Raw genomic sequence first — 19399 nt, forward strand, 5'->3', positions numbered from 1 at the left:
TATATGGGACCTATGCCAACTTTTAAAAACAGCATTTTGTTGAATTTTCAGCATTCCAAGACTGTACCTGGGTTCCATGTTTTCAGCACCCACGTGGCCTTAAGTGTTTTATTCAAAATAGAAAAACCAATGGTGACCGCCGGTGAAACAAATGGACAGTGGGGACCCTCCACCTGCAAGTTTGCATCCTTACACAGGGACTCTCTGTCACTCACGTCTTGCACACCTGCATCTCTTCTGCTGCGGTGCACGTGTCTTTCTGCTTTCAGATCAGACAGGAAAGAGCAGGTGGATCCCCCAGCTCCCGAATGTAATTCAAGCCTCCGTCCTCTATCAGGGGAAGAGCTGGGTGAACTTATAATGCGTGTCCGTCATGCCGGGGGGTCATTTGCTGAATTGAAGTTGGGTGGCAGGCAAGACCAGCAGGTGTGGAACCTCAGACTACCCCCCTCCAACAAAAAAATGGAGGCAGGGGTTGGCACGGTGGCTTTGGCTCGAACACCTGTTTGCTTCTGTTGGTGTGTGTTAACACCGGCCTGTCCGGTGTAAGTGAAGCTGTTTTAACCTGTTGGGAGGCGTGTGTTCACGGAAAGAAAACCAAGTGCTGACTCCACAGGCTTCACCGAGTGCTGACTGGTGCTGCTCCACACCCCCCGCAGGGGACACGGAGGCCTGGGGACAGCTGGGGCCAGTTCCTCGCTGGCAGGCCCTGGGCTGGTCCACATTTCAAGGTTACAGGGATAATTTTTTCTCAGTTGACACCATCTATAGATTAACCTCCTTGATAAGCAGAATGCTTTCCTCTGGAGAGATTCTGCAGACTTTTGACACACCCTTTTCTTTTTTAAAAATGTTTTCCTTTCTTCCTTCCTTCCTTCCTTCTTTCCTTCCTTTCTTTCTTTTCTTGCTCCCTCTCTCCCTCCCATCCTCCGTCCTTTCCTCCCTCCCTTTCTTTCTTCTTTTGTCCCTTTTATTTTTGGCTGTGAGAACTTAGAAAATGTCATTAAACTGCAGTTCAAAAAACAGATATGCCACGTGAGCAACGTGAAGAACATCTTTAAGTTGGTTAGTATGTTACGAACACAAAGCCTTTTTTTAGTTTTTCAAAGTAACATTTGCGATTTTAAATACTCATCACTGAGGAAAACATTTTTTTAAAGCATTTGCCTCCACAGAAGGGCAGAGAAGGGAGCGGCGTGATAAAGCCATTCATCACAGTCAGCTTAAAATTGGCCAAGCTCACGCCAGGCACGGGCTCCGTGGAGGGGTTCACGGTCAATTAGGTAAATACTCATAGAAAATGGACCCAACGCGGAAGATCACAAAGCCAATTACTGACCATGTTTAATTCCACCCCCCAAGTCCCAGAAGCAATTTCCCCCTCGCAGGTTTAAGATCACCTAAATAAATCGTAAAATCAGCGTTTGTGGGCTCTCTCGAAGGCTGCGCAGAGGCTTATGATGTGGGGTCGACAGTTCGTACGTATTGTCAGGTTTCGTCTTCTATGTACCCGAGGGGTTTCCCAGAAACCCCAGCTCAACCCGCCGAGAGCCTTTTCCACGGCAGCACGACGGACATCAGTGTGTGACTGTAAACATGGGGTCTTCTATCTGAAACACTCATTCGAGGCCCCTGGTTAGTGCGCATGACACAGGACTCAGTGATTTTACAGAAAACCCGCTGAGTGCTGTGCCCTCCGGGAGCGGTGGTCCCACCATTTCAGGCATGTCTGTACTCACACTGGGATACTATGCAACGAGCCTTTTACAGTTTAAATATTCACGAGTTTCATATTCAGGAGTTCTCCTCTCACTGTCACACTAGCTCGCCTAAAGGCAAGGTAAGATCAAGTTAGACTCTCGAAGGCAGGATTCAATGTTATCATGACATCCCTCAGAATACACAGTTTGCTTAATATGCAAACAAAGAGTAAATGGATGCAAAGAATAAAGGGTTTTTGGGGAGTGTGTGAAGTCCAAGGGGCCATTTTCGTAGCACAGATTCTTTTTACATTTACCTGTCCGTAATTTGAGTGAAAACACGAGATGATAACGCAGGTGTTTTCAGTGACCACTTCCCATTCAGTCTTACTGCTACAGGGTTACGCTTCACGGCGGCTCTTTATTTCAAACGAGTAAGAGCAGACGAGAAGACACGGATGCCGGTGCGCTGAAGGCACCGCACGTACCTCGGCCATCCGCGACAGCTCCATCCAGTCGCTCTTGTTGTAGCTGCACATGAGGCTGGCGATCAGGACCTTCCGGAAAGAGAGCACATCGTCAGTCAGTGAGGCCTCCGCACACTGCGCACGGGTACGTGCACACGTAAATTCAGAACTACGCTGCGCAAGTTAGCCGTGTACCTGTTGAAAGACAAACCATTCTAGAACAGCAGGTGACTGTGGCGAAGCAGAGGAGGAGATTCGGGGCGTACGACCTTTCCTAGAAACTTCCTCATTTCTCTTGGATTACGTGAGCGCATTACCTAACTTTTCTGGCCCTGGGCCTTCTCCTTTTTAACGTGAGATAATACCGACCTTGCCAGCTGCAGGGGGCAGTAGCGGGATCACATCAATGTGTGTGCACGGGGGGAAGGGCTGTCTCAATTCTACAGCGGCACGGAAATGGTTATTAATATGATTGCTGATACAGCAAAAAGGTTTCGAGCCATGGGAAAGAAACAAGCCAGCGTCTCCTCCCGTCACCTCTTCTGACAGCATGGGCAGCAACCCCTGCCTAGTGACAGCGCGCCACGGCGTTCAGAGTGTTAGATTTGGTGACAGGAGTGCGGCCCCGCAGGAACCCAGTCCCGGAGGCTATGGAGAGGAGTGGTCCCACCCCTGCTCTGCAGCCAGCCATCCAGATGAGCACCCTGACTCTACCGCAGACAGCACGGCCCGCCCTGGGACGACACTGAACTTCCTCACGGGGTAAACGGGCATCGTAAACCCCCACCTAGAAAAGCAGCCGGAGAAATCGCTGAGAGTCCTAGAGTGCTGGCGGTGAGCTTGGCACCATCTGGATGGCTTTGACCTCACTGAGCCATTCCCAGCACTTTTCTCCCCGTTGTCCAGACAGAGACGCTGAGGCACAGTGGCCTCAGGGCCGCCGAGCTGAGAGACAGCAGCCAGGCCTCAGGCCCAGGCCGCTGGCGCATTCGTCCCCTCGGTTTTCTGGCCCCAAGTAGGTATCCCATGCACGTCAGTGATTATTTAGCTGTTGCTGCCATTTAAAGACTGTGAGACTGAGCCACAGACGCTGTGTTGAGCCTGAGGCCACGGAGGGCAGGGCAGGGTTGCTCGGGGCCACTGTGCACAACTACGCGTAGCTTTTCCACATGCAGTCTCAGCGCCCCCAAGGTCATATAAAGAAAGACAGAGAAACGTGTGTTGTTTCGTGGTTACTCTAAGGATGCAGGGAATGGGCAGGGCCCCAGGCCTGCTGCCAAAACTTCAAGGGCCGGGCTAGGCCCACAGATCTGGACGGAAAAGAACAACGGTTTCAGCTTCAGACGCCGCTGCTCCTGTGGGGAAAGTGAGGAGCAGCAGCAGCAGCAGGCCCAGGCATTCAGGATGTTCCAGGACGTGAAACAAAGTTAGACAAAAGCAACCAGAACAGAAACAGGCCTCCAGTTATGACGAAGTAACCCCTTCGTTAACTTCGCAGGTGAACGTGCACCCGCACAGCGTCCCCAAGCCCCGAGGGCGGAGGGAGGACAGCACAGCAGGGCCGGCCCTCCTCTAGGTGGGTGGGAGTCCCCGCACTGACCACAGGATACCTGCACCCCACTTGTGACTAGCACGGTCCCCCTTTACTAAAGGACGATTTTAATTTGGACAAGGCTGTATTTGATTGAATGCACCCTGACTGTGCCGGGGCTGCTCACAGTCATCATTTGCCCTCTGGGTCCCAAGAATCTCCAGGAGAGACACAGGACCCCAGAGAACCGGCAGGGGATGCTGGTGGGGGGCAGACACTTGACTGGGAGGGCACGGAGCCCAGGGAAGAAAACCTCGTGGGAGAACAGTACAGGTTCGATTTCAATGCCTTACGTGGAAACTATCTGGTGGGCATCTCGTCGGCAAGGACATCAATCGTGCCTCTGGACACAAGAGCCTAGAATTCACTAGAGAGGCTGGGGAGGAAGATGTGCATTTGGGAGACGTCCACTTATAAAAGTATGCAAAGCCCCCTGGGCAGGCGACTTCCCGAGAAAGGAGAGTAACGTGGAGAAAAAGGGCCTGGGACTGACCCGGAAACACACAACCTGGGGCCAATGGGGTCACTGATGCCAAGAGAGAGAAGTGCCCCCCACACTCCTGTGAGAGAGCAGACACTTTTCGGCCCGAATCTCCACCGGAACTCTCAGCCGCACCTGGACTGTCCACCACCCCCAGCTTTCGGAAACCCTCCCCTACGCGAGCATCGGAGAGAGCCCTCTCCTCCTCCTTCCTATTTTCCTATTCCCTCCCCAGCTTGTCTACCTGTGGGCATCCCTGGGGGCTGCTCACGGGCGGGCCTCTCTGTCAGTGTCACTTCTCGCACGCCCTGTGGGTGCCACGTTCACAGGGGTTTCATATAACCCCTCGGTGGAGAAAACACCTCCCACCCGCTTTCTCCTAAGTGCCAGAGCAGCAATCCCAACCACCTTCTAACCCTGAATTCAATTTGCTCAAACCCAGTCTCAAAGTTCTCCACCTGGATGTTGCCGTTTCTCCACGTTAAATATATGCTCATACGCCGCCCTCTTGTCCCTAGAAAGCTAGAAAACGAGGAGCTGGCCTCCGTTTCCTCTCTGCCTGCACCCAGCTGTTCACCACGTCTGCCACGGTCACTGGCTCTCACCGTTGGCCGAGCATCGAGATCACTGGGAGAGGAAAAGTAACAACAATGAAAATACCCCTAAGGATTCCGAGTTCATTCGCACTCAGCGAGGCCCAGGCAGGAGAGTCTTCCAAGGGTCTCCAGGTCTTTCCCACGTGCAAGGAAGTCTGAGCGTGCTGCCCACACCGCTCCCCGGAGAGCGAGTCTCAGTGTCCCCGCCCCACCGTGTCTCTCAGTGAAGACCCTCGCCACGCTCCGCCCCCGCTGTCAGTCTACGCCGTGTGCCCGATCCTTCTAGGAAGGTAGGCCTGCTTCAGATTCAACCTCAGGATAACACCCAGCTCTCTATAACACGCGAAACACGGCCAGGGCAAAGCTCTGGCTGTGGCCACGCTGAGGCACCTGCGTCCTGAAGGGAACGTGTTTTGAGTTCTCCTGGCCATGTGTCTGCTCCCTGTGTCTGGATGAATAAGGAATGAGTCCCGGGCTCCCGGAGCATATGGTGTAAGAGAGGAGACATGTGTAAACTGACACAAAAATAATTAGAGGGCGTGAACCGGGACAGAGCGAGAGCAGAGGGAAGGGGTGGCGGCTCACACCTGCGTGACTCGGGGAAGGCTCCGCAGGGAAGTGACTCTCACTCGACTCCGCAGTCAGCTGTGGGCGTTTATTGGAAGCTGATGCAACAGACAGGGGCCAGCGTGCTGCAGGTGGAGGGACAGCAGGGCGAGGGCGAGGGGCGCTGTGTTTAAGGAACCCCAAGCGGTTCGGTTTAGCTTCAGGGAAAATGCATGGCCACACTCCAAGGAGGACAGAACCCAGTGCAGGGGGGAAACCAGGTTTATTCAGGCAAGGGACTAAAACAGTGATTTCTAATCAGCCATGTGCTGGGTTTGAACTTCAGATCACCCCGCCATGCATCCCTGCTCACGTTTGGACATCGGCCTCCCCGGGAAGCTTTCCCCATGCCCCGCCTCCCCTGGCTGCCAGGGCCCCCTCCTCTGAGATCTCACAGTGCAATTATGTTGTTAGATTGTTGTATGTTTTTCAACAGAGAGCCAAGGTTTTGCAGGGCAGGGCCCATTTTTCATGCTTATATCTCTAGCACCTAGTATTATACCTTGTATGTAGTTGGAATTCAATAAATATTTGCCTCAAAGGAATACGAAGATAGGTATCTGAGAAGAGGAATTCCAAGTAGTGCACCCTTTTTATTACCAATCCCAACATCCAAATGTAAGTAAAGTTCTATGTTCTAGAAGAGAGAGGTGGGAAGGGCAGACAGGTGGTGCAAGGTGCGAGGCCCAAGCACCTCCTGTAATTTATGAGGGGCACGTACCACCGAAGAACAGTGGCCCGCTGTATTTGTCTGCGTGCTCCCACTGAATGCACACATTCATGCACCCCACCTCGTTTATTCCACGGAATAATGTCGGATTTAGAAAACCTTATACTGAGAATAATGGGTGACTTAAGTTATCTTACCGGGGTCACGTGAATCAACAGCAGAGGCAAAGATTTCGAGCTGGTCTTTTGACTCCCAGTCTCTCTCTACTACATCAAGGCTATCCCGTATCGATTTCCTATCCCTTCCATTTACCTTCGAGACTCTAGCTGATTTTACGTCCTCAACCCTCTTGTGGTCGATCATTTGGAAAAAAGTGACCCTCCGTGTCCCATGCCCCTCCGCAATGTGGCGGGGGAGCGGGGGATGAACTCGCCCACCCCTGGGGATCCAGGCTGGCTGTGTGGTTTTTCTGTTCAACGGCGTGTGGGAGAGGAGACATGTCTGTTTCCCAGAGAGGCTCGGAGGGGCCTCCTCCTCCTCTGCCTGGAAATTCCGCCCAGCGTGTGATGAAGCTGGCATAGTCTACCAAAGGACCCAGACCACTTGGGACAGGGATGAGCCACCCCGCTGGGGTCACCAGACACCAGCCGGCCCCTTGTCCACCCGGAAGTTGGCTACTGGAGAAGCGAGGCCAGCTGAGACCAGAAGAACCACACAGCTTAGCTCAGCCCTAACTGCTCACACACAGAATTGTGAACTGAACGACAGGTGCTTCAGCTCACTGCACGTGGGTGTTTCGTCAGTGGCCAAAGCTAACTGACACCGCTGGAGTACGTACGATGGTGACGAGTGAGGACTTGGAGGTGCCCCGCCCGGTGGTAAGCGTGCCACACGGTTGTCTGTAACCCTCAGAACAGTAAGACAGCTGGACGTTACCAGCCCCGTTCCAGAGAGGAAACACAAACACCTCACTTCAAGACAAGTAACTGCTCAGGGCCGTTCCGCTAATAAGAGCAAATACACATGTTGAGCTGTCTGGCAATAAATGCTTTTATAAATCATTTTTCATGTTTCTTAATCGCGTATGTATAGACAACGTTGTGGGTTTATACATATGGTGGATTTAATTCAACGTGGGCCGATTTTTATTGCTGTCATTCTCAGGGGCTGATCTTACTTCTATTCTTGGCCAGTGGGTTAATCCACCCTAACTCCATACACACCACCTAAGCGAGGCAGGCGGACGGGACTGCCCCGGAAACCACAAAGCCGGGCGGGAGATCAAGTACGCAGAGCCCAGCAAGAGGACTCACCGTTTCCTAATGACGCAAAAGCGCTAACACAGGGGCACAGGGTGGGGTGGGCACGGTATAATCAGATCTCGGCTCACCAAAGGCCCCTGCAGCCACTGTCACCACAGGCCCCTTCGGGCTGCCTCGCTCCATGTGCTGTCCGTCTTCTGATGGCCCTGCCCTGCTCTCTGACAGCCTGTCCCTGTTCTCTCTTCTAGGGCCTACGCAGAGCTCATTTCTATCCTGACGCCCTCGGCGACGTCAGGCCCAGAATTGCTGCCGTCACGGGGCACTCCAGGGTGAGGCGCCCGTCGGCACCCCGGCTGCCTATTTATTCGCACCACCGTCTTCTCTCACTGCGCATGGTGGGGAGCACGCTGATGTGCATCCGCCTTCACTACCGTCTGGTTCAGCACAGCAGAGCACCCAACGGGCACTTACTAATTGTCCGCAGAAGAAGGAAAGATGGCTTCTTGTTTTGTACCATGTTTCGGGCTCCTTCCTATGAAGACCGCAGTCCTGGCTGCAGGCATGGAGAAACAGCACATGAATGAACGGCCATGAGCACCACGTGTAAGCCATTTCCTGTCTCCCTGGCATGACTTGAACCGACAACGTGTAACCCGGTCTGGGCCGTCCTATCACTGCCGACCCTGCACCGAGGCTGCGGTGAGTCAACGAAGTCCCCAGATCGGAATTCGCTGCACACACACGCACAAAACTGTTCCCTGCAGGAAACCTGTGGATGATACTTGACTTTGCTTTTAGTTAAAAGGTCACGGGAGGCTGCCTGTGCTGACATGGTTTGCTCGGGGACACAGCCTTGCAAAGGCACAGAGAGGGCCTGGTTGGAAATGTCACGAAGGATCCACGTTCCAGTTCTCACCCCTTTCCACGTAGAGGCTATCACCAGCATCCACTTAATGAGCTGCCTCTGCAAGTTAGTAAGGCTGATAACTAACAGAACATGATGGGAACTCTCACGGTAATTTCACAGAGCAGAGCGCCCCACGAAAAGTTGGGGCGCTTGTTCCTGGGGTACCCAAGATAGCACGCGGGCGTCCTGAAGATTACTGAAACGTTTCCAGTAAAGACTTCAAACTCCCAAAAGAAAATTTTATGTAAGTACTGTGGGACGTGACTGTTTTATGAGCGCGAGCCTCTGGCTCTCACTCACGGGGACTGCATGCCCCATGCACACACAGCTGGACGGCCCTGTTGGGGGAGAGGACGTGTGTCGGGGGTGCCAGCTGGGAGCTGCTTGGGGGACACACGCTGCCTCCCATCTCAGCAAACGTGCGTCCCTGCGGACTGGGATTGCCTGCTCTGCTCACGACGTGCCTGACACATGTTAGGGACTCACCAAATATTGTGGAAAGGAGGAATAAATAAAAGAATTCTTAAAATGCAATAAATGTTTGCTAAAAGCAATGATTGTAAGAAGTCAAGGACTCCTAGAAATAACTTGGTCTTTGCCAACTCTGTGTTACTGTCCTTCCCGGACACCCACAGGCCTTCTCCACTGCCACTGTCCCAGTGACGCCCCACCTACAGTGACGCCCCCCCCAACCCCAGCTCTACTTCCTTTCCGTGACACTTTCTACGGTGTCGTTTTCTTAGTTCGCATGTGTCATGCCTTTCTGCCTTCAGCTGGAATGAAACCCCGCCAGGGTGGGGATCTGTTCCGGATACAAAACAGTGCTGGCGTTTCGTGCTGGCGTTTTCGCAGGGGCCCGCCCCTGGGGCTGAGTACTCAAACATTGACGCACCCCTTCGGGGTCCTTCTGCATCAGCCACCTGATCTATAAAACGGAACCCGCTGGTTTCCCAGACTTAGTTCGTAGGGATTATTCTGAGAATTACGTGGTGTTATATATTTGACATTGACTTTTCATGAAATTCAATGACTATTTTTATAACTAAGGGAATAATGTCATATTCAGATTTGCCATTTCCTACGATTTGGCGAGAAAGCAAACAATGACATTTTGGAACAGAGCGATCCTTTGGTTTTAAGCGTTCACAGATAAGATTTTTTAAAATATGTCACCGGAAAGGGTACAAGGCCTCATTTTCCTGTGTCCTTTGATCTTTCGGCAGTGCCACAGTGCGGGCACAATGTATCTGTCAATTCAGCAGGTTTAAAAAAGAGATGGCTCCACAGAAGGAAATGTTATGCGTTGTTTTATGTTTTATAGATTTTTAACAATTATTTTAAGATTTCATTAAATGCTAGAAAACATTTATATCAAGGATATTTTTTAATTAAATTATGTTTCTTGGCTGATGTTGCTTTGTCAGAACTGAGATTAAATCATTTCCTACTTAGAAAAAGCTTGTAAGAACTGTGGATCCTGGACTTGCGTGAACCCCTGGCTGGGAGGGCTGGGCGAGGGCCACCACTGCGCCCAGGCCAAGGACACAGCAAGCATGCTGGGACCGGGTGCAATGTGGGGCGAGGAAGGGACGGGGAGAGGAAGGGACGGGGCAGTGGGTGGCAGGAAAGACATGCCCTGCACCTGGGAGGCCCACATGCCTTCGAACCACGGTCCTGGAAAAGCTGGACAAGTTCCTTCTACACACGCTCTGCCCGAGACACAAGTGTTTCCACTGCCCTGTGTCTCCTGTTCCCTTCCACAGCTGTTCAGCCACCACCCTGCTTCCTGGCGAACTGCCTCCTTCAGCGCCCACCTGGAGACAGGCAGGGGAGGGTGCTGAGCGAGCAGCAGGAGAATGAAAAAGCAAATGAGCCATCCTCACTCTTCTCCATCCTGCTTCCTCTTCTCTATCAGGAGCTGTCCCCGCCATCAGACCCACCTGACCCCCCACCCCACCCCGGACCAGCACTCTCTCCATGGTTCAGTCAGTGGGCGTCCTCCTCCTCCACTTTCAGCTGCCACCTCTGCCAGCGTGGGCGACCTTGGTAAACAGCCTGGAAACACACCTCTCAAGGCTTCACCTTTCAGGGTAATGATTAATGCAACGCCACGAATGAAACATTCACTGCATCACTGAGTATTGATAAATGATTCCCTTCCCTTAATATGCTGCTGATACTCAGGAATCAACCAAAGACGTTCCCAGTATTCTGCAAACATCTCAGGGTTGCATCTGTGTTCCAAACTCCAGTTCAAAATGCTCCTTCTCAGACGGCCGGCACGGTGATTTACAAGAGAAGAGGGCAGGGCCTTTTCCAAAGCGACTGGCACCTTCCTGGTACCAACTTTATACGGCAGCATAATGGATGTGCTGGCATTTGCTCCTCATTTGCATACTATAAAACCCAAACAGCGTCTACAACAAAGTCCCCGTTACATTCACATTTCCTGGCAAATGAAGATACTCAAAAGGCAACGTGACCTAATTAAAATCAAGAAATGGTATCCAAGCCCTACTTACATACTTCTAATGTAATATAGGCACTAATATTTACGATGCATGCAAAGGGTATTCACCTTGTTACACATATGAAAAAAACTTCTTTGCTTAATTAGTTGTTTTATAAAATTTTTCGAATATCAATATTAGCTCTTTCAACTGCTGGGCTAAAAACATGTTTTTCTATCAGTGATGCATCAGCACTTCTAATGCAAAGCAAACACTGAGGGACCTTCTCAGAGTTTAAAATTTGATGCTTCCCCCCCCACAATAATATACTGAAAGTTTGCAAATAAAAATGTGTATTTTTCCTCTTAAATGTCCCATTTTCTCTTTGTTCGTTCTTTGCCACTTGCCCATGAATGCACAGATGTTAATATCAATGCTGTTTTTAGGGAAAAACGATGAGGTGTTGTTTTATAATCTCTTATCTCTCACATATAATTACATGATCTTTGAACCTTTCAAATCGAATAGGAGAAAAGTAGTCTTTCAGAAGGAAGTAATTACAAGGCCGGGGCTCGTAGCCCTCTAAGTTAAAGGGAGAGTATGCATTTTTCTAATTCCATAACATTGTCCAATTTGAAAGTTAGTTTAAAAAATACATTTGTAAGCATACGCTTGCCATAGCAAGTATTATATTAAGGTTTGCACAATTAAGACTTGGGGAAAAAGGGTAAGGCTGCAGCTCTGGGTCATCAAATGCTTTCTGTTTTGATGATTACTACGCATCTTCAAAAAGCATTTAAAAACTACAGCCCTGATTGTTTCAATGACTTAAACTAAGGCAAAGAAGAGCCTCTGGAATAATTTGATTTAAAGAGCAAACCCCAGTCCGGAACCTCCTGGATTATTTACCAACACCTCCAGTGCTGCCGTCGCTGAGCAAAGGCAGAGAGCCGCCCTTCCCTCCCGCGCCACCGCACGCCACAAGGGCCGCCACAGGAGGGCGCCGCAGAAGCTGGTGCAGACGACTTCAGTCCCAGACGCAGCCCGTCCCCGTGTCTCACAAACCCTCCAAACGCACTTTCACCTGCACGGCGGTGAAGGCCTTCTAGGCAGGAAGTGTGACCATCCGCCACCACTTCCAATGACCGAGAACAAGGGGCAAACGGTCCTTTGGAGCAGGAAGTATAAAAGCAAAACAAAAGCCTCTTCCATTTTTACTAAATAAAAGAGCAAGTGCGGGCTGCAGAGCCCAGTGGACGCTTCTTTGGGCACCGTGCTGCCAGTTCTGGAGACAAGGGGTCCCACAAGGGGCCTGTGGGGAGAAAGGGAGAGACAAACCGGTCTGCCTCCTCCCCAGGAGGGGCCATCTGTCTGCTGCAGGCCAGCACCAACTGCTCCCTCCTGTCCACCCCCAGAGCATCAGGGAGCTTCGCTGTTTCTTTAGGAAGAACTCCCAGCACAGTCAGAAGTTCCCGTCAGGAGTGGTTTTCTTCCCTTCCCCCCTTGGGGTGCTCTTAGGTCTGCCTCCTGAACCCGGCGAAGCAACCCCTTTCCTCTAGTCAGTGTGTTCTAACAGTCTGCAGTACTGTGTCTCATAGATACTACTCGGCCAAACCAGAAAGACTTACTGCATTTGCTCAATGCTATTCCCCCCAACATTACTTATGTATACAGTGTAAACGCATGTGTACACAGAAATCCTGCATGCATTCTGTACGAACAGACACGTGCGCTTCCCATCAGCTATTCCAGGAACTGCCCATGAAACAGATTACTCAGCCACACACACACACACACACACACACACACACACACACACACACACACACATTCTATAAACTGGAAAAAATCCTAGTGTGCAAGTTTAGCCTTAACTATCTCTCCTATCTAGGCAAAACCCTTCTTTTCAAATTCTAAGTTATTACACTGAGTCTTGCTTTCAGCTGGTTACCAGCCTTAGCTGAGCACAAAACCACCTCTGGTAAAGGAGTCCCTGTGTCCAAACTCTGCAGACAGGAAGCTGCAGGTGCCGTGAAGGTCAAAGCTGCAGGTGCTGTGAAGGTCATCACATGGGAGGCTACCCCTACCTTATGCTACGGTTTCTAAGAAATGCTGGGAAAAGTTGCTCCAGCAAATCAGTGGCTACATTTCACGTGTGAAAGGCTGCGTGCAGTTTCAGCCCACCGTCCGTCTCGTGGTGCCGTTTTCAGCTGTGAAGCAGAAGGGACCCACCGTGGACAATTCACGCGGCTTTTACAACTAGCAGCCCAAGACGCTGACCCTCTGAAATGCTCTGCCCCCCTCCACTGACTCCGCCCGCTCCGTCGGCCGTGGAGGGGCTTCACTCTCCGATAAACACGCCGTAGCTGTGAACTCTGCAAGGGTCGTGTCTCCCCGGGGCGCAGGGTGCGGGCGCTCACAGCCTCCCCCCCGCTGAGCTGGCTAACAACAGCCAGCTTTCCTGCCTCGGCTCTTGGTCTGGTGTAGAGTCAGCTTCGTGGTCTCGTCAATGCATGTTATATAACCTCATCGATGAATCTACTTGAGGCCTCTCTAAAGACTATTTATTAAACTAGGTGACTCATTCATAAAAAAAACCAAACTCATTAATTTTCTCTACTTTTCCACTAAATTTTCCTTCATCAAATTAAAATTTCTGAGCTGGTAGTACAGCCCTTGTTACTTCACGCGAAGCCACTCTTCCTGAAGCTAATGAAGAAGAACAGAACCTTCCTTAAGGAAAAAAGCAAACTCTAGGAGACTTGTGGAATGAAGGGAGGGGAGAACCGCTCTCAGTCGACATACTTTTCAAGGCTCCCTCACTGAAGCCGGTGTCTTCTTTATCAATTGCTACATGGCAATCGTCCCGTCTCCCCAGCAAGGTCACACCCTCCTGAAGGCAGGGCGTCCGACCTGTCTGAGCCAGGCCCCCACCTAGGCCACATTCAGCATCCTGTCTCACCAGTGCAAAGGCGAAGGGAACGGCAGCCCCAGTGAGGGCCGTGGGGTGGCGCTGATGCTTCAGACCACTGAGTCCCCCACTTCTTGGTTTGTCCGAATTTAGAACTACATCACTTTTTGTTGAGAACCTGAAAAGCGTGACACAATATAGCACGCTTCACAGGAAGCGGCCGCCCCCTCGCGCGTGTGGTGCAGAAGTGCGCCGAGGCCTCGTCCGTGGTTCCTGCAGAGCTGTGACCGTAACAGGGAGGGCAACGTCCCGGGCGACAGGGCACGGGCTCCAGCTCCCGGGATCACGGAGGAGCGAACACTCCGCCCTCTGACCCGCCAAACCTTCGGACCGCTCTCACTTTTAACTTTGAAGACACGGTTTTGTTTCAGCAGCTACATAGACAGCAATATATATATTTTTCCCATCAGAAATGGACCCTGGAATGCTGGGAAGCTGCCGGCAGACCGCCTCTCTTGTGGTTGCTGGCACTTGCCGAAGATTACATGGCAGAGAAATGGTCTATCTGGAGATCGTAGGGACCAAGACCCATAGAGCCATTTGCAAACACAGCACAGTTTTAAGCAGATGGGAGAGGGCTGCTGGGTGCATCGCTTGGGACAAGATGAATCCAGACCCTCTGGGTTAATCACCAACCTAAACCTAGAGGTGCTCACCAACCCCCTTTAGCTAAGGCCTGGCTTCAACTCCACCCCAAGAGATTTCTTATGGGCTCAGATTGCCTTACCATTGTTGGTAACCATTGAGGGTTACCATTTGCTGACCCTCAAATGTAACAGAGCCAGACAAATATCAACTAGTTTTCTGAAGAGTGGATGGAAAGAGACTGGACGGTAGGCTCCCCTGCTTGCTGGCCGGCTGGCTACTGACCGAAACACCCTGCCGTGAGCTCTGCATGGGGCGTCCTGCGATGTCCAGCAAAGAGCTGGGCGTCCACGCGTCTGAGCCGTGTAGTGCGTTTCATAATCTCTTAGATACGTTACTGATGTTGGGGAGCTTCAATCTCCTCGTCTCTAACTTGGACTAATAATGGCTACCTGAGTGAGCTGTTACTCTTTTTAAGGCACTTTTATCTGTCTGTGTTTCTACATCCGTCTCTAACCCTGGCTCTATCTCTACCTCCGAACTGTTTTAAGTGATACATATAATGCACTTGCCAAGGACTAGCTAGCTCCTCTGCCTCCTTAATGATCTAAAATTAGCATCTATTTCTTATAGGCAAATACTGAAAACGGAATATGTAAATTTTAATTTCAACAAATTACGTATCACGATGCACGGTTCTCTTGTTTAGAGAACCATGTCAGCCGCATGGTGGAAGCCAGCACAAGCAGCACATTTCTTTTAAACAGCTAAATATCGTAAGCAAAATATTCTTTAGACATTCTGTTCCCTGGCATATCTGATTTTGATTTTATTTTATTACGCTGTATTCGCTTCCATTTTTTTCAATATGGAAATAAAATGTGCTTCTTATTAAAACCTACCTAGAACATCAAATCCCATGCAGTAAGAGTGTGAACACCGTACACCCTGTCAGGTCTCCGAGAAGCAGAGGAATTATCTTGTTATCAGTTTAATAATGGGACGCTGTAGGGAATGAGAGCCTCCTGCTCACCAGCCACACTGTCTCCCTGGGGAAATTCACGGCCGCGAGAACTGTCAATCAGCTGCAGGCGGACGCATCAGACACGCTCCCTTCACTCCACACATCTAGTCTTTCTGGGGCTCCTTAATAAAAAGATTCCTCATTTGATAAGGACAAGCTATGCTTGAATATCTTCACATTCTTAATCTATTATCACTTTATTTAAAACCAAATTTTATAGAAGGGGTTAATAAATAAATTAACACATTTTTTTCCTCCTTCCTTTTTTTGGTTTAGTATAACCTGCGTGGAAATGTTTCTAAGGTTTTAGATGAAGTATTAATAATTACATAGAGACGTAGGAAGCAGATACAAGGTACTGATTTAGCTATTTGCTTTGGCACGCTTTCTGCAAAACACAATTCACCTTTGTTGTTTTGCATTAAAATTGCCTCTGGTTCTAATTCACATGAATATAAAGTGATTCCTTATATTAAAGGCGGCATGCATTATCCCATGAGAAAATACAAGAAAAGTAAAAATTATCAAGTATGTCCAATATGCAGTCGTAGAAAAGAACGAGAATCTCCTCAGCACAAACATGCACCGCAGAACAAGCAGAAAGCCAGGAATCCGTTCAGCTCTCTGTTAAATCACCCAGCCGTTTTGGTCTCCGAGGTTGCTGGTGAAAATTGAATTGCATTTAAAATGCACAGGTCTTAGTCAAAGCCAAGAAGCTATGACATCCTTGACTTTTAGGGACAGAAAAAGGAAGGACAGATATTGATGAGAGGAAAAGAAATTCGAGACAGAAGTGGGGATTCTAGAAAAGGCCACCACAACGTGCGACACACTTTGCTGCTCTCTCCCCCCACAGACGGTGATGTTTCAGAGCGAGGAAAAGGCCAACTCATCCTGAGACGATTCCGCCTGCCACTGTCCAGAGTGCCTTCCAGGCAACCCACCGAGCCGAGCCACCGGCACCGGAAATGCTCTCTACCTGAGACAGACACGCCCTCTCCTCCCCAGTCTTCCATCTTCAGAAAAAGGAGCCCCCAAACACAGGTGCTCAATCGAGAACGAAAAATCTGCCCATCGCCCTTCACTTCCCGGTGCGAGGAGCCCTGGTCCTGGGGCTCCACGGGTCCCCACCACGGTGCCCACCGCTCCTGCTGCCCGAAGCTGCCCACCTCCTCCACGGCACCTCCCCGCTGACTCCCTGCACCAGGTCCCCCTACAGCGCTGGCCCCCAACAGGGCACAGGGTATGTTACAACTTTAATTCTCACAAAGATCTTAGGAGATTGGCACCAATATCGCCATTTTAAAGATGGTATTAAAAATTAAAAATAACTTATTACAGGTTAGCTAATTGGAATGGTTGAGAAAAGCTGCAGTATGAGGAAGTACAACCTACTTCCAAACCCACCCTCTGCCTCCAGACCCTTTTCACAAATGTGGATACTGCTGATGTTGTTCCTCTGTGTAAAACACACACTTCCACACCAAAGACGTCACAGTGGGCACACTGTTCCGCACCTCAACTTTACCTCCAAAATTCGCCTTGGGTTCTTATTAAACCTGCCCCCACGAAGAGAGTTTTCTTCCTTGCTTTTTTAACCATTAAACAATACCATGACAAACATTTTTCTATACCTATGTTGGAGATTACACCCATTCATTGAATTGTTAATCACGAGATTTCTGGGTCAAAGGAAACGTGTGTTCGCGGTTTTTGTTGTTATGGTCAGACGGCTCGGCAGGACGGGCGCGCTGACTGACGATGCCACGCACGGACAGGGTAGGACAATGCCCGCTCCCCCACCCTGTTCTGTTGTTCAGTGTCCTGGCAGGGGACAGCGGCCACACTCAACCTGGGTAGTCTGAGGAAGGATTAATAAAGAGGCTGTTTACAGAGGTGTGGGCTCGTGCAGGGAAACCATGAGGGGCCGTGGGGGGATACCACCCAAAAGGGGAGGGAGCTCCCCCTCACTCCTCAATCCCTCTGGTTCTCCCCATCCCCCCAGCCCCTGTATGCCAGAGGACAAGGTGGCCTAGGGGTGTGGGCCAGCCTCAGGGTGCAGCGTTTGCTGACAGGGAGTGGATCGGGCAGCTCGTGGATGGTGTCGCCCAGACCCCGCCGTTCTCCAGAGCCGACCAGGGAAAGGGTCTGTGCTCACTGCCACGGCGCATGCATGCTTCCGCCTTGTGCCGGCACTGAGCTGGGGGCACCCCGCTGCTCGCTGGCTTGGCTGCCGCCCCTCCTGCTCTCCCTTCCATCGAACGTCTCCAGGGCCACTCAGGGATCTTCTCAAAATGCACGTGGGGTTCTGTGAACTTCCTGCATGAAACCGGCAGGAGTTCATGCCGCTCCTGGGCAGGAGTCACCGCCTGTCACCAGCAAGTCCCTGTGGCCGGCAGCCCTTCCCTAGGCATCAGGCTGGCGGCCCCAGGTGTGTGGCTTGTGCTCGTGCAGAACTGAGCCAAGGGCATTTCCCGCTGTGACATGTTTCCTGGCACTTCTGTGGGACACAGGCCATGCAGGGCCCCTCCTCTGGAAGGCTCTTCCCGACCAGCTCTGCTGCGGCAGAGCGAGGCCCCAGCCCCCGTCAGCTCCTGGGGGGCGCTGTGGGTTTCTCTCTGAACTCAGCTTTCCCGAACTGTTCCACTCCCCTCCAGGCTGTGACAGTGTGAGAGCCAGGGTCGCTAGTGCTCACTTTTCCCGAGTCTCTTCTCAGCATCTGGCTCGGATTCTGATGTCTGGGGGCCGACGACCAGTCCTGGGCCTGCCTGGATTCACTGTGACCAGGGACAGTGGTGGGCTCGCTAAGCGGAGACCACTCAGGCAGCAGAGCCGAGGGTGGTGAGGTTCAGCAGCTTCATTTAAGTAAGCGGTTCTGACCTGGGTGTGAGCTGTCTGGACCAACTGGACCCCCTCGGACCCTGCAGGTCAGGGCACAGACCCTGAGCACGTGCCAGGGTGGAGGGCTCGGAGCTTCCTTCCCTGAGCACCTACTGTGTGCCGGGAAATGTGCCGGATGCTGGCTATACGGCAGTCAAGGAAACAGACATGAGACCAGCACCCACATCTCCAGAGTGTGGCCCAGCAGGCGGGAAACCCGAAGGGTCTCAGCAAATGGTGTGTGACTGCGCACTGTGCCGAGTACCGTAAACGGGCGCTGTGCGCAGTGGGCGAAAAGATCGATAAAATGACAGGGACTGAGCGCAGACCCACCTTCAGGTGGCACCTCCCCACCGAAGGGACTTGCAGGCGGAACAACCTCAGATGAGCTGCAACGTGCTGGGCGGAGAATGGCCAGAGGCAAGCACTCGCGCACATCCAGCAGCACTGGGAACGGGCAAACTTCGCCAGGGAAGCTGCCACAGCCACTGTAAGGGCTGGTCCAGGCCGGAGGAGCCCTGGGTGATGGCGGCACCACAGGCGAGCTGGGAAACGCACCGGCTGTCCTGTGCCGCCCGTGGGCCTGTGGTCTCTGACTCCGGGGTGCAGTGGCCCAGGCCTGCGTTCTCGGTGCTCAAGTCTGCAGGTGAGTGCACGGCCCTGCCACCAGCCTGGCCAGTGTTCAGTTTGTGTCTGGCCAAGTGGGCGGAGGGGGTGGCGACGGCTGAGTGAGGGGAATGGAGGGAAAGTCCCAACGTCCTTTGTTCCTTGCCTTCCAGACCTGACATTACCCTGGAGAAGAGGAGTACAAAACGGCACTGCGTCCCTCCTGCTGGGCAGCTGTGAGCATGGGGCTGGCCTAGCACCCTGGTGACCGGGAGGAGTCCCGGATTTGCCCAGGAGCCCTCGCTGACAAGCAGGAAGAATGGGAGGCGCCAAGAGGCAGGCTGATAGGCCCAGTTCTACCCATTGTGACTTTGGTGACTCCCCAGTCATCCATCCACACAATTCGGTCACCAACGCTTTGACACATGGCAGCGTCTTCACAGCATAACCCAGCACTGTCCCTGCAGAGTCCAGTGGGATGTGCCCTCGACTTCCCAGTTCTCGACTCCTTTCTGGCATTCTGCACCGAAAGCCTTCTGTGACACGGAATTTAAAAAAATAGCAATATGGCTGCTGATCATTCGGTTAGCCTAGGAATGCCAA

At 51.7% G+C, this 19399-nt stretch overlaps 1 protein-coding gene across 2 annotated transcripts in view; it reads right to left on the bottom strand.

The window, feature by feature from the left end:
* The window catches only part of DPYD (dihydropyrimidine dehydrogenase), a 548339-nt gene that overhangs the window by 191893 nt on the left and 337047 nt on the right, over nt 1-19399 (bottom strand). For both annotated transcript variants that reach the window (XM_024570281.3, XM_053915805.1), the window contains one exon: nt 2189-2257. In XM_024570281.3, the coding sequence (XP_024426049.2) occupies nt 2189-2257 (69 nt within the window). The remainder of the gene's footprint in view (nt 1-2188; nt 2258-19399) is intronic.

This window comes from Desmodus rotundus, chromosome 12, assembly GCF_022682495.2.
Source record: "Desmodus rotundus isolate HL8 chromosome 12, HLdesRot8A.1, whole genome shotgun sequence".
Classification (NCBI taxonomy): Eukaryota; Metazoa; Chordata; class Mammalia; order Chiroptera; family Phyllostomidae; genus Desmodus; species Desmodus rotundus.